The sequence below is a fragment of the Lactuca serriola genome, chromosome 3 (genome assembly GCF_051521515.1).
Source record: "Lactuca serriola cultivar US96UC23 chromosome 3, Lser_US96UC23_V15, whole genome shotgun sequence".
NCBI lineage: Eukaryota > Viridiplantae > Streptophyta > Magnoliopsida > Asterales > Asteraceae > Lactuca > Lactuca serriola.
Genome location: NC_136410.1, coordinates 65,184,301 through 65,198,979, shown reverse-complemented (window position 1 = coordinate 65,198,979; position 14,679 = coordinate 65,184,301). Strand labels below are relative to the sequence as shown.

Here is a 14,679-nt window from a genome sequence, read left to right as displayed (position 1 = left end):
AATGTTAACTTCTAATTGATGGCACATCCGAACAAAGTGAATATGTAGCATGTTCGTGACCTGCGCTTCAACAAATCACCACCATAGTCAGAGTCAACATATCCAACCAAGGCAATTTTTTATTGGTTCCATTAAGGATAAAAGTGGGTCCCAACCCGGACCGAATGGACCCGGACCCGAAAAACCCGGAACCGGTTAACGTGATTTTTTAGAACCGGAAATCAGACCTGTATATAGGAAACGGTTCCGGTTCGGTTCCGGGTACGGTACCGGGTAAAGTGGGTTTAGAACCAGAAAACCCGAAAACATATCAAAGTGGGTAGGTTGGAACCGGATAAAGTGGGTTTAGAACCTGAAAACCCAAAAAACCGGAATTTTTTGGTAATTACTTAATACTTAGTGGATTGAACTTTGAAAATTTTCATATTGATATCCCGACTTTGGGGGACTGTAACTCATTGAATATGAAACCAAAATTAAAAAAATTATAGTCTAAAATCATGTACAAACTCTAAAATAGACTCTGGAAAAAATCGCATGTCAATCCGACTTTAAACAAATGAGATATGTATGTATTAACATTTTCACAGAATACAAATTATAAAAACAAATAGCTGAAAAGTTGAAAATTTTCAGTTTTGATATCCCGACTTTGTATGACTGTAAATCATGAATATTAAACCAAAAATGACAAAAGTATTGTCTAAACTCATGTACAAACTGTAAACTATAAGTTGGAAAAAAATACATGTCAATTCGACTTCAAACAAATTAGATATGCATGTTTTAAAACTTTCACCGAATACAAAAAAACTAAAAACTTATAGCTTTGATATCTCGACTTTGGGGGAATGAAAGTCAATGAATATAAAACTAAAAATGGCAAATTTATAGTCTAAAATCATGTACAAACACTAAACTACATGTTGGAAAAAAAATGCATGTCAATCGGAGTTGAAACGAATGAGATATGCATCTTTTAAACGTTTCATAAAAACTAGTTCCGGACCTAAAAGTGGTTTTGATTCCTAACACCAGTTCCGGTTTTTAGACCCGGTTTACCCGAACCCGATGGACTCAAACCCGGATTACCCAGAACCCGGATAAAGCCAATTTTTAAACCCGAAACCGGTTCTATATATTTCGGTTCTAACGGTTGCGGTTCCGGTCCGGTTTTTCCGGTTCTAAATCTCGTCCCTAGGTTCCATACACCAAGCAAACATCTATTGTTCACTTAAAGTATCGCATGATCCACTTTACAACTTCCTAATGATCCTAAGTTTAAGTCTAGAAATCCTACAAATTCCTAGTTCGCTTAAACTAATGCTCTGATACCAACTGTGACATCCCCATTTTAACGGCCAAAAAAGACCGATTTTGTTTATGCTTTATAAAAATCAGAGTACCTCTTTTAATAAAAATGTTGCGGAATTTGTTCCCAGTAAAACATGATAAATACGTTATCAAAGCACTTCCGAAGAAAAATATTTTTATTCATTTTAAAACATTTGAGATGTCATCGTCAATACAGAAACATAAGCATAGACAAAACTTACATTCATTATCACTAGTGATTTATATCTCCTTAATCTCTCAGTGTAATGTGACTTCATATCAACACCTGTGAGATAAATAAACTGAGTGAGTCAGGTTAGGAAACCTGGTGAGTACATAGGGATTTCAATCCCACAATGTTATTCATATATATAGATTAAAACTCACAAAATATACAATTTCACCATATATATATATATATATATATATATATATATATATATATATATATATAAACAACTCTTATCCCACCCCGTCGATCCTCACAACGAGACTATCCATACTCTCGGACCTAAGATTAGCCGTTTTACCTAATCTATACTCCCGGATCAGAAATGAACGACTTTACCTAATCCATAATCTCGGACTAGGGACGAATAACTAATCCATACTCTTGGAATAATGATGAATGATTATGCCTAATCCATACTCTCGGACTAGGGACAATGACTATGTCTAATCCATGCTCCCGGATCAATGACATATACTAAGGTTTTATTCTCTGAGTATAATTCACTCGTTCTCGTAAGAAAACACTACCCAATATTCCTCATAATTAATTTAGGTTTACTCTTTATCCTAAATCAGCATATATAATCAGGTATGTTCTTTAACAAGTATATCAGGCAACATCAAATAATTCACACATAAACAGATATTTAATACTTCAATCGATACTTGTATTAAAATCATGTTCATGAAGGGGACTATGCACTCACTTGAAAATGTGGTGATTCCAAACTCAGACAGCGCTTCGCTTCTTAAAAATAAATTCCTTCGACAAAACCTAGTATTATTACCACTAGAGTTTAGTCTATTATTTGTCGACACTAATTAATAGTCTAGCTATTATTACTATTATATAAGCGATAAACAATACTTATATAACTCATAATAATAGTCCAAGTATTTATTATAAGTTCCTAATAACGTTACTATAATTAAATAAAAACTGTATTAAAAATAGCGTAGGCGTAGCTCACTTACAACGGGTTTTATAGAAAACCGGGCTTTGCTTGGAGCAACTTTCCTGAGCCGAAAATCTCTTCTTCTCGGAGCCTTCGAGCACTCCGGGGCTTCCGCCTCGTGCTAGGGAGGTTCCCAAGCCTTTTCGGGAGGTTTCGGGGCTAGAGAGAGGTTCTAGAGAGAGAGAGAGAGAGTAAAGAGAATAAATAATGGGAAATGTGTGAAGAAAATGAGGGTGAGAGAGGTTCTATTTATAGGGTGAAAATGGTTGAACTTGGTGTCACATGTCACCATCTAGTGGCAAGACTTGGGGAGAAAGCAATGACCAAGATTATGCCACATCACTCATTTTCGCACAACACACTTCCGACTTCTCAAATCCGTGACTTTCACATACGACCTCTGTTTTTGACGTTCTTTATATCCACGCGTAGGTAAAAATAATATCTACAACTTTCATTTTGACTCCGTCGGCTAATTCTCGACCGATCTTAAATTTAACAGTACGGGGGAGATTATACTGTTAAATGTCCGCGTAAAATTTATAACTTCTACATACGGACTCTGTTTACGTCTGTCTTTTTACCGTTGAGTTCCTATTAATAAGATCTTCAATTCTCATTTAGGTCGCATAGGCCAAAAACCGCTCAAACTAAAATTCGAGTTTCGGGCCATGCACTAGTATGCCAAATCTTAGAAAATTCATAACTTCCTCATACGAAGTTAGATTTTGGCGTTCTTTTTTTGTATGTTCTCGGTTTAACATATACTTCAACTTTTATTTGGATCAATAAGGCTAAAAAGTCCTTTATCAAAAATTCACTATTTACGTCTCCCGGTGCCGTGCCGGCTTTGCCGTAAAACTTCGACGGGCCATAACTTCTTCGTTATAACTCGGATTTCGGCGTTCTTTATATGTACGAAACCCTTGATACATATCATAAAACTTGGTTAAGATTATTTATTCTAAATAACCTTTTGTTGAAAAGTCATTTTCGACCCCTATTATCTCTAAATTAACTAGCCCGGATCTACGGGCGTTACACTGGTAGTCTCAGTGATGGTTTAGGAACCTTGATATCTCGGTCTAGTGAGGGGTTGTCGTGAATCAAAAGGTTTCGGGTGAAATGTAAGTGCAAATTTGTGGGTCTCGGGTTATGAGTTATGTATCGGGTTGGTTTTTTGTTTAGATCTCGAGTTAGGAATCACAGGTGTTTATGTGTAGGTTCTTCTTTTCAGTAGGGTAAGAATTAGGGGTATCTATATGTTGAAGGCATCAATAGAGGGGTGTAAGGGTAAGGATTGTATTCAATTTTGATGATAGATCAAGCCTATGTGATTGTGTCTTGGATTGTTTCTATTCGTGAAGGGCATCAAGATAAGTCAAAGTGGTATTATTGAATTGGATCTCGTGTGTGGAGTCACTTGTAAATCAAAGAATTTGTTAGGTCACTTGTAGTTGGGTCAAATAATCTTAGAGTAAAAGATTTGACCATGTTGCACAACTCTCGTTTGAGTCTAACCGTTGCATGGGTGAGTCCTCTACTCGTAAGATTATATGAGCCTTCTGTCAAGTATGAGTGTTCTGCAACAATATTGGTAAGTGATTTTGTTTCCATTAAAAGCATCAATTCATTCAAGGGTTAGAAGTGTTATGTTTAAGTCTGGGATTCAGTGAGGTTTTCGCCTGTTAGTGGTACAGTATAGGCAGTCTGTCGGGGAGTCAGACCAATTTGAGATTTCAAATTTCAGGTAAAGTATGGTTGGTTTTCTGTATGGGATTTTGGATTCGTATTCTTTGGGTTGGAAAGTTATGTTTGGGTTAGATTTGATTGCCTTGGGAAGGCCGTTGTATACTCAAGGTTGTGATTGTGTCCCTCAGGCTGTCGGGCTTGCCGCAGATGGTAAAGAATGATTTCAAGGACGAAATCGAATTTAAGTGGGGGAGATTTGTAACACTCAGTTTTGAATCGCTTCATTATTCGGGGTCGTGGACCGATCATCAGTTATTAAAAGGATTAGGGCCTTTAAAAAGATGGTATCTAGGCCCATTTGGGTGCGAGTGATGTATTTGAAGTGATTCGGGTGATCGATTTGTGTTTTGGAGCCTAGGAGTATTTCGGTAAAGTGTCAGTTCGGGCTTTTGTGGAAATTGGATTTTTGTTTGGAAGGTCTTAAAGAAGACATGAGTTGATAAAAGTGTAGGGCTTCTCGTTACCTTTTCGTGGATATAAGGATCATTGGAAACATGCTTATAACGAAGAAGTTATGGCCTTCGGAAGTTTGGTGGTTATTAGGGTTTAGCCGGGTACGCGTAGCGTACTAATAAAAATGGTCAGGGTGGTCGTGGGTGCTCTATGGAGTACGCTAGGCGTACTCCAGTCAGACCAGAACCCTATGTTAGGGTCTTGGACTCTATTTAAGCTCCTAATCTCATAATCTGACCCTAATATCTTCAGCCTCCATCCCTCTAAACCCTAGAAATCGACCCTTAGCCCCCATTTGAGTGATTTTTGAGCTTTAAAATGATTTATGTGTGTTTTTGGTGCTTGAGGAGGAAGAAGGAACTTCTTTAAGAGTCATTACTTGCCTTGGAGCTTTTGGATCCATGCTTTGTTCACCTAGATCTAACTTCTGGAGGTATAAAGTCTTAACCTTGACAACTCTTTCTTGTAGATCTAACTAGGTGACACTTTGTTATGATTTTGGTCCCTTTATGGTGGTTCTTGTGAGTAGAAGTTACTCTAGAACCTATTAGCTTCATATTTGGCCTTTGTTAGGGTTATGGAGTCATGAAGTTTGGATCTAGATGAGTATAAACTTTTCATGCATGATTTGGTAGTCTTTTGGTGAAGCTGGGGACTTAGGATTTTGATTTGGGTCCCATTAAGTCATGTTAATTCATAAAGTCAGGAACTTTATGACTTAAGAAGTCCCTTTTGAGTCAGATCTAGAAGTTTGGACTAAGGTCGTAAGGTATTAAGAAGTTTTAAGACATTTTGGGGTGATTTTGACCTTTGGAATTCATCGTTGGTGATTGGGCTTCATTAAACCATCCAAAGGTTTAAAGCCTTCGACTTTATGGATCAATTCACTTATATTTAGCTATTATGAGGTTTTGGACGTCCTGGCTTAAGAGAGTAAGACATTTTCTAGGTTGGTTGTGGGCAGGGTCAGTACGCAGGGCATACTGGGTTTCTTATGCGTACACTTAGCGTACCCACTAAGTACGAGGGGGGTACTCAGTCAGGAGGATTTTGTATATTGGGCTTCAGTTTGGGGCATCTTTTGGGCTCAGTTGTCTTGGGCCCTGCTGGGCCATTAGGTTTTGGGCTGATAATTATTTTGAGAAGGCCTACAATAGGCTTGGGCCCAATTTGGAAAGTCGGGCCATGAATTGGGCCTTGGGTGGTTTTTAGTATTTAGGCCTTATGGATTATATGGTTTGGGCCTATGTCTTGGTCCAACCTATGTTAGGGGTAAAATGGTCTTTTTACCCTGAGTATGGATTTATGGATATAGTTTGGAACCCAATTGTTTATTGGGTGTTGTTTTGATTTTGACAGATCGGGGATCTGTCTGCTAGCAGCCATGGATTTTCTATATGATTCGGCAGTGTGATGTGAGTTTCCTCACTAGGTTTAGCAGGTCTAGGGCACCGAGGCCGACCCTCGATTGGATATGTTATTATACTTGTTGTCTGTATGATACTTGTATGTGTTTGTATATGTATGTTTATTGGGCAGGGCCCGTTATTCGAGTGTGGGCGGGGCCCGTATCTCATCGTTATGCGAGTGTGGGCGGGGCCCGTTAGCGAGTGTGGGTGGGGACCATATCTCATTTAGGTGGGGCTCGTTATATGATATGTATGGTATGTTGTATCTTGGAGAACTCAATAAGCTTTTTGCTTATGGTGACCCCGGTGATAAAGTCTCAACCTTCTGGAGCTTTTGGATCCATGCTTTGTTCACCTATACCTAACTTCTGGAGGTATAAAGTCTCAACCTTGACAACTCTTTCTTGTAGATCTAGCTAGGTGGCACTTTGTTATGATTTTGGTCCCTTTGTGGTGGTTCATGTGAGTAGAAGTTACTCTAGAACCTATGAGCTTCATATTTGGCCTTTGTTGGGGTTATGGAGTCATAAAGTTTGGATCTCGATGAGTATAAACCTTCCATGCATGATTTGGTAGTCTTTTGGTGAAGCTTGGGACTTAGGATTTTGATTTGGGTCCCATTAAGTCATGCTAAGTCATAAAGTCAGGAACTTTATGACTTAAGAAGTCCCCTTGAGTCAGATCTAGAAGTTTAGACTAAGGTCTTAAGGTATTAAGAAGTTTTAAGACATTTTGGGGTGATTTTGACCTTTGGAATTCATCTTTGGTGATTGGGCTTCATTAAACCATGAAAAGGTTTAAAGCCTTCGACTTTATGGATCAATTCACTTATACTTTAGCTATTATGAGGTTTTGGACGTCCTGGCTTAAGAGAGTAAGACGTTTTCTAGGTTGGTTGTGGGCAGGGTCAGTACGCGGGGCGTACTGGGTTTCTTATGCGTACGCTTAGCGTACCCACTGAGTACACGAGGGGTACTCAGTCAGGAGGATTTTGTATATTGGGCTTCAGTTTGGGGCATCTTTTGGGCTTAGTTGTCTTGGGCCCTGCTGAGACATTAGGTTTTGGGCTGATAATTATTTTGAGAAGGCCTACAATAGGCTTGGGCCCAATTTGGAAAGTCGGGCCATGAATTGGGCCTTGGGTGGTTTTTAGTATTTAGGCCTTATGGATTATATGGTTTGGGCCTATGTCTTGGTCCAACCTATGTTAGGGGTAAAATGGTCTTTTTACCCTGAGTATGGATTTATGGATATAGTTTGGAACCCAATTGTTTATTGGGTGTTGTTTTGATTTTGACAGTTCGGGGATCTGTCTGCTAGTAGCCAGGGATTTTCTATATGATCCGGCAGTATGATGTAAGTTTCCTCACTGGATTTAGCTGGTCTAAGGCACCAAGGCCGACCCTCGATTGGTTATGTTATTATACTTGTTGTCTGTATGATACTTGTATGTGCTTGTATATGTATGTTTATTGGGCAGGGACCGTTATTCGAGTGTGGGCGGGGCCCATATCTCATTGGGTGGGGCCCGTTACGAGTGTGGGTGGGGCCCATATCTCATTTAGGTGGGGCTCGTTATATGATAGGTATGGTATGTTGTATCTTGGAGAACTCAATAAGCTTTTTGCTTACGGTTTTTAGTTATGTTTTAGGTACTTCAGTTTTCAAATAGAAGAGCTCGGGATGGTTGCAAAACACACACCACATGTTTTCCGCATTTTGTGATTTACTCTGATTCGATGATGTTTTGTTAAATCTTGATTACCAATGTTTTATGGAAATGATATGTATTAATGATTTATTTATTTGATAAATGAAAATTTTATGTCACTATTTTTGGGACGTTACACCTTGATATGATTGAATCAAATAGACGAATGCCTCATAATGTTTGTCATCCCTGGTCTAGGAAACGAGTTGCTGAAACATGTTGCAGCAAATTAAATCTTAACGTCTTTTTTTTCAATCATGCAACAAATATTTGTCCTTGCAGTCTTTACTTATTTTTGAGTCCTCACTCGATCCAACTTATATATATATATATATATATATATATATATATATATATATATAGTTAGGTTCAAATGTTTTCACTATCTATTGTGTGCATGTATGACTGATTCTGGACCAATCATTTTAGTTATTTTAAGAAAGTAATTAATGTATATTAAATGCTGAAAATGTAATTAATATTCATTATATCTTCAACATGTAATATGCATTAATTACTTTCTTAAAATAACTAAAATGATTGGTCCAGAATCAGTCATACATACACACAATAGATAGTGAAAACAAAATAAGCTAACCCTATATATATATATATATATATATATATTAAACGAAAACTGAAACCAGAAAACCGAGAAAAACCAAAACCGAACCGAAAAAACCCGAATCCGAACCAAATAAGATGAACGGAAAGACTGTGATACCGAACTGGTATAGAACGAGACTGACCCAAAAATAATCTAGTCCGGGAAAAGATCGCTCCTAAAAAAGACATGACCGAAAAAGGATCGACTGATGACACGTCAAGACCGATCCGAACAAAAACTGGTCCAAAAAAAGTCCGGTCTGTCTCGAGGCTGACTTAGGACCGGTCCAGGACCGACATACGCCCGCCTCTACCTCAAACTCGACAATAACAGAACAAAACAGCTCCATACCCGTCAGTCTAACAGAGTAATAGGTACGATTGGGGTTGGTGCGGGATCCGTCCCGCATGTTGTACAATATTATTTGAAATCTAGTAAAAGATGTTACATAAGGAAATAAAATTCAATTTATACAAAACCTTAACGAAATTCAAACTTCGAAGACTATTCTAAGATAAAAAATAGTTGGACTAAGTTTGTAATGTTTAGTTAATCACAGGGTCTATTTATGTAATTTACTCTAAAAAATGTATTTGGGTAATTGGGTTATTTGGGTGTATGTTCGGTTCGCTCAGTTACCATCTGGCATTTACCAGCTAATAAATCTGGTTCTCAAACTTGAGTTTGGGAGGGAGAGAACCAAGAGAGATTTTGGAAATTTTCTAGGGTTAGCAACAGGGGAGAACGATACCCAATTTACGATAGCTGATTCCTCGCCAAACATCGCTGATTGCTACTGACAAGAAGACGAAATGGTGTTGGAAGAAGACCAAGAGCAAGACAAACCTAATGATAATGCGTTGAAATCAACAGACGACAACAGGTCAGATGAAAAAGACTTAGATGATGTCGCTGTTGAAAGCCCAGATGATGCGAATAATGCAGAACATGATGATAAGACGAGTGAAATCGACGGCATAGCGAACCAGTCGGATTCGGTTGTAATAGGCTCAAAAGAGGATGTCAAGTTTCTAGACACAGAAGTAGCAGTTGAGAAACAGGAGCAAGTAGACAATGGCGAAGAAGACCATATTCCATCTCCATCACCTTCTCCGACAGGCAGTGGTGGTGAAAATGGTAAGAACAAAGACGATGAACCAGAGGAGGAACAACATCAACTAAACCCCGAGAGATCACTGGTCACCAAGACAGATTCAGAGTTTTCACCAGACGTGAAAGAGGAAAAGCTAAACACCGAGGGATTATCAGTCACTAAGATCGAGTCGGAGTTGCTCCCACCGGAAATGGAAAATAGGGAAGAAGAGGCGGTAGAGGATGATTACGAGGCAGAATTAAACAGTGTCACAGGGGTGGAGCGGCCACAGCTGGCGTTGACAGTTGTAGAGGAGGAGGAGGGGGCTGAATTCAAGACCCTACAAAACCACAAGTCATTCCTCTTGGATCCGAATTCTTCTCTTGAAGATGAATCTGGTACAGAAGAGGACCAGGCGGCATTCATGAAGGAGCTTGAAGTTTTTCATAAGGAGAGGTGTTTGGAGTTCAAGCCTCCAAGGTTTTATGGAGAGCCATTAAATTGCCTCAAGTGAGACCCTCCTTCCACTTGAGATCTTGATAATGCAATGTTTTTTGAGTTTTATTCTAACTTTTGTTTATTTCAGGTTATGGAGATCAGTGATCAGACTTGGTGGCTATGAACAGGTCTTCTTGATCTTACTAACCTCTTAATTATTGAAGTTCTTTTTTTCTATTTTAAGTGATACCTGTTTTATAACATTAGTACCTAGGGAATGCCCTTGTATTATGCTAGAAAACTGTGTAAATTGGTTTTCGTGTGGATAGTTGTTCTTTTATCTCCTAATGTTCTAGATCCAGTTAAGTGAACTTTAATAAACCACTTCCATGCTTAGTCTGTTACATGCTTCTTCTAAGTTTTCACATAGAATTAACTTTGGATATGCTCGTTTTGCATCTGAGGACACTTTATTTTCCTGGAACTCTTTGTAGTAATCAAAGGAGAGCTTTTTAAAAATCTCATTGTTTTGACATGGATTTCCATGATTATAAGGCACTAGCATGTCTGATATGAAGATTTCAATCACTTATGTATTCAACTGTTTGTTTGCTTGTAGGTGACCTCATGCAAGGTGTGGCGACAAGTGGGAGAATCATTTAAACCCCCAAAGTAAGCATGAAATGATTTTTGTTGGTTGGTTTATTCACCTTATATGAATTCACATAGTCTTATCAATCAACCTTGTTTTGTATCAGTATGAATCAAATTATAATCTAGTTTTATGTATGCACTCAGTGTGTGACATATGTTTGCATGTACATATTTCCCAGTGATGAATGCCAATGTATAAGAGACGAAATAGAACCAAAATCCAAAGGACCATAATTTGGAAGCAAGAAACAATGTAGTTTGTGAAAGAGAAGCATTTCAGGATAATAGTATAGAAGCAAGAAACAACCTAGGTTAGCTACTTAGCTTAACCAATTCTGGAAAGATTAAAAGAGCAACTCCTAATCCTAAAAGAAAGCTTACAAATTGGATTACTAAAAGCATCCCTGGAAACCAAAGTTATACTATACGAAGTATTTATTTTTGTTATAACTATGCAATCATAGTTTGTGACACTTACAGTTGTTTATATTGAACAATGTAAACTTTAAATTGCTTGTTTTAGTCTTTGATTACTTGATTTGAAGACAGTAGACTTATGATTGATTGATTGTGAACAGGACTTGTACAACTGTCTCGTGGACATTCCGCTGTTTTTATGAAAAGGTACTTTACTTTCTTAATTTAAATGTTTAGGATAAAAAAAAATCAAGGCATTACTTTATTATTAATATTTTTCATTATCCATTTATTTTTTTGCAGGCATTGCTTGAATATGAAAAGTATAAAATGAGCAATGGAGAGCTGCCATTCACGGATGCTGCTTCTACAGAACCTCCTTCTGGTGCAAAACAGGTAGGTATCTCAGCCTCAAGCAAAGTCATATATTAATTGTTTAGTATTTTTGTATGTATTATTGTTCCTTAAATTACATGAAAACATGAAGTTGATTTGTTTGTATGTAGACAAGTCAAAGTCAAACTCCTGGATCAGGAAGGGCAAGGCGAGATGCAGCAGCACGAGCCATGCAAGGTTGGCATTCACAGCGTCTTCTTGGTAATGGTGAGGTTGGGGATCCCATCATTAAGGTATTTTTATTTTTATTTTTATTTTTATTTTATAATCAAACTCAAAATACATAATCTAATTTTATGTCATGGTATTTGTAGGATAAGACTCCAAGCACAGCAATAAAGCGTGAGAAACAAACCATTGGTACTACTACTACAGCATTTTCCATTTTAAATTATAACATGAACAACCAACTATTGGTACATTTTTTTGTTAAATGTCTATACTACCCTTTGACCGGACTTTTTCCGTTGACTAATTAGGTTTGTTGAAGCGTAAAAAACCATCTTCGGTTGAGCGGGCGGTCAAAGTTGCACGCATGAAAGCGTCAAAACCACAGTTGGGATCTTTCTTTTTTTAGTTGTTACACATGATTATGAATCTTGTTACATGAATTTGCATCGACTTACACATGATTATGAATCTCTCTCTTAGTTTGGACTCCATGGTTGTGGACGTGGGCCCGCCTGCTGATTGGGTGAAAATTAATGTTCAGAGAACTGTAAGTTTGTTTGTATATATTTCTTAATTATATTATATTTTATAAATGACAAATTAGCTCTCCACAGAAGGATTGCTTTGAGGTGTATGCCTTGGTTCCTGGGCTTTTGCGTGAAGAGGTAACATTTCAGCTATTGTGTTGTGTTGAGCATATATTTTGTGTGATAACAGAAAGAAAATGTAAATTAAATTTTCGGTTTGGGGATTTAGGTGCGTGTACAGTCAGATCCAGCTGGGCGGTTAGTTATATCCGGTCAACCAGAACAGCTGGACAACCCTTGGGGCGTTTCTCCTTTTAAAAAGGTAACAAGTTTATTAGGCACCTCTATAATATAATATTATAATTATAATGTGATGTGAGGGAACCAAGAAACTCCATCACAACCCTTGGATCAAATTCATCCGACGACTGTGAAAAGAAAGGGTGGTACTGGTGGGCCCCTACCCTACAAATGACATGTGTCGGATGAATTTGATTCTCTCTCACACTTAACTATATATAAATGTTGGCTAGAAAATGTAGAGAGAGTTAAAAAGTAAATGTTATGTATGTATGTTAATGTAGGTTGTGAGTTTACCTTCAAGGATTGATCCTCATCAAACGTCGGCTGTGGTGACATTGCATGGTCAGTTGTTTGTGAGAGTGCCATTTGAGCAGTCAGAGGTGTAGAATGAATAGATATGGATATGCATGCAGATAAATTGTTGACAAGGTTTTAGTGGTAGAAGGAAGATATGTTACTTTTTGTGCAGTTCATGTTCATGTTCTGAGTACTGTATTTACTATTATTTAGTATTTTAGTGAGAGGCTTAATTCAAAACTTTTGACTTTTGGTGGGCTTGGTTCATACTCATAGACCCACAAAACAAACACTTGCTTAACACCATAAATACAACAATTCGCAAATACTAGTATTATTTTCTTCCTTACAGACTCATGTTTTATACAATAATTAACAAAAAAAACTAATGTTTTAGAGTTAAGCTCAGAAAACTTAGTTGCTTTATAAAACAACTTATTTGTCATTATTTTTATTTTGTTTGTTATGTTTGCACATATATTAACAAAATATAATTAATAAATTAAAAAAAAATGTTCAAATACAAAAGGTAAGAAGATGAAAAGGAAAAGTTGTATGCAGACATGGCTGGCCAAGTCAAATGTCATAGATGGAAATAACATATGTTGATATTTTGTTTAATACTTTAGTTAGTTAAAGATAAATATAAAGTTGAGATATGCTTTATTATCAATTGAAGATATAGTGTATTATTTTAATTCATGGCGAGTTCAATGTTTAGTAGCATTCTATTCCTATCAAAATGTAGGTAGGCGGATTTAAAAGAATTACGAAATTTCATATATAACCCTTGATAAATGTCAAAATATCATATTTACCTATATTACATATGGCTCATGGGTGCTTTTCTAATGCTAAATGAGGATAATTTGGTTAAAACCAAAGGCATAAAAGAGTGGAGGAGAATGATTGCTATTGATGGTGATGGTGGTAATCTTCTTGTCTTGTCACCAAACGCAAAAGTTGGAGACCACAATTAGTATGGTAACCTCTTCCTCGACTATATATATTCAATTACATCCAAATTCTAATGTTGTTTTACTTGATCCATAAACCAAATTTGATTAATAAAAAAAATTGTATTATATTTAACATACAGGTGAAGTGATTCTCATTCTGATATAAAAGTTTACAACTCCAATTTGGGGATGTTTTCGTTTGAAATGAGCCTTGGATTGGATCTTTAGATGGGTGAGGGAGACTATAAGATGTCATTTACGCCAATGATATCATACTACATGTCTGAGAGTCAGCTCAATTGATCGAATTAACCAGTTAGAAAGACTATCAACATTGGGCTTTCAAAACAAAGCCCGGATTTGCAAACTTCATACATCCAACCATCTTTCTTCTCTTTCAAATTCTGTAAGAATGTTTGAAATGTCAAAGCCAATTGCCAAGTGTGTACATCTTGGACCTACATATCTGATAAACATCAAACTATCATTTAGAATTTACAATTTTAGATATTATATTAACTTATTAATTTATTTATTTTATCATATTAATATAATCTTAGATAAATATATTTATATATTAATAAAATATTTAATAATAATTAAACTAACTTCCAGACTATAATTTTTTGTATACTATATATATATATATATATATATATATATATATATATATATATATATATATATATATATATATATCACAAATTATATTTGTGTTATTTTTTATTAATTATAAATAATTCAGATTATTAAAAAGTATAAATAGTTGTTGATGTGTCACCGGGGACCATTTTCAAAAGAAAGTTAACATTGTTGTGATGATGTGGAGGTAATTGCAAAATCTAATAAGGAAAAATTGAAAACCTAACGATATTGCAATAATATAAGGATTTAGTATCTATGGAAAAAGTTATTGACTTGGCCACAACAAATATAAAAGGATGATCTTAATCGTAATATTAGTTGATGT

The 14,679-nt window shown here is 36.5% G+C and overlaps 1 protein-coding gene across 1 annotated transcript; it reads left to right on the top strand.

Annotated features, from left to right (window-relative positions):
- Positions 1-9,087: 9,087 nt before the first annotated feature.
- Positions 9,088-13,099, top strand: LOC145092499 (AT-rich interactive domain-containing protein 6-like). The gene is made up of 12 exons (XM_079030441.1): positions 9,088-10,057; positions 10,134-10,173; positions 10,605-10,657; positions 11,218-11,263; positions 11,360-11,452; positions 11,563-11,685; positions 11,767-11,812; positions 11,932-12,007; positions 12,104-12,170; positions 12,238-12,288; positions 12,380-12,472; positions 12,735-13,099. The coding sequence occupies exons 1-12, from the start codon at positions 9,267-9,269 to the stop codon at positions 12,837-12,839; spliced, it is 1,584 nt and encodes a 527-aa protein (XP_078886567.1). The 5' UTR covers positions 9,088-9,266; the 3' UTR covers positions 12,840-13,099.
- Positions 13,100-14,679: the final 1,580 nt, after the last annotated feature.

Bases quoted from the DNA above. Each gene is read 5' to 3' on its own strand.
- LOC145092499 (XM_079030441.1), top strand. From the start codon at position 9,267: ATGGTGTTGGAAGAAGACCAAGAGCAAGACAAACCTAATGATAATGCG. The intron at 11,686-11,766 runs GTATTTTTATTT...TGGTATTTGTAG, and splicing joins TTGGGGATCCCATCATTAAG to GATAAGACTCCAAGCACAGC. The intron at 12,171-12,237 runs GTAAGTTTGTTT...AGCTCTCCACAG, and splicing joins AAATTAATGTTCAGAGAACT to AAGGATTGCTTTGAGGTGTA.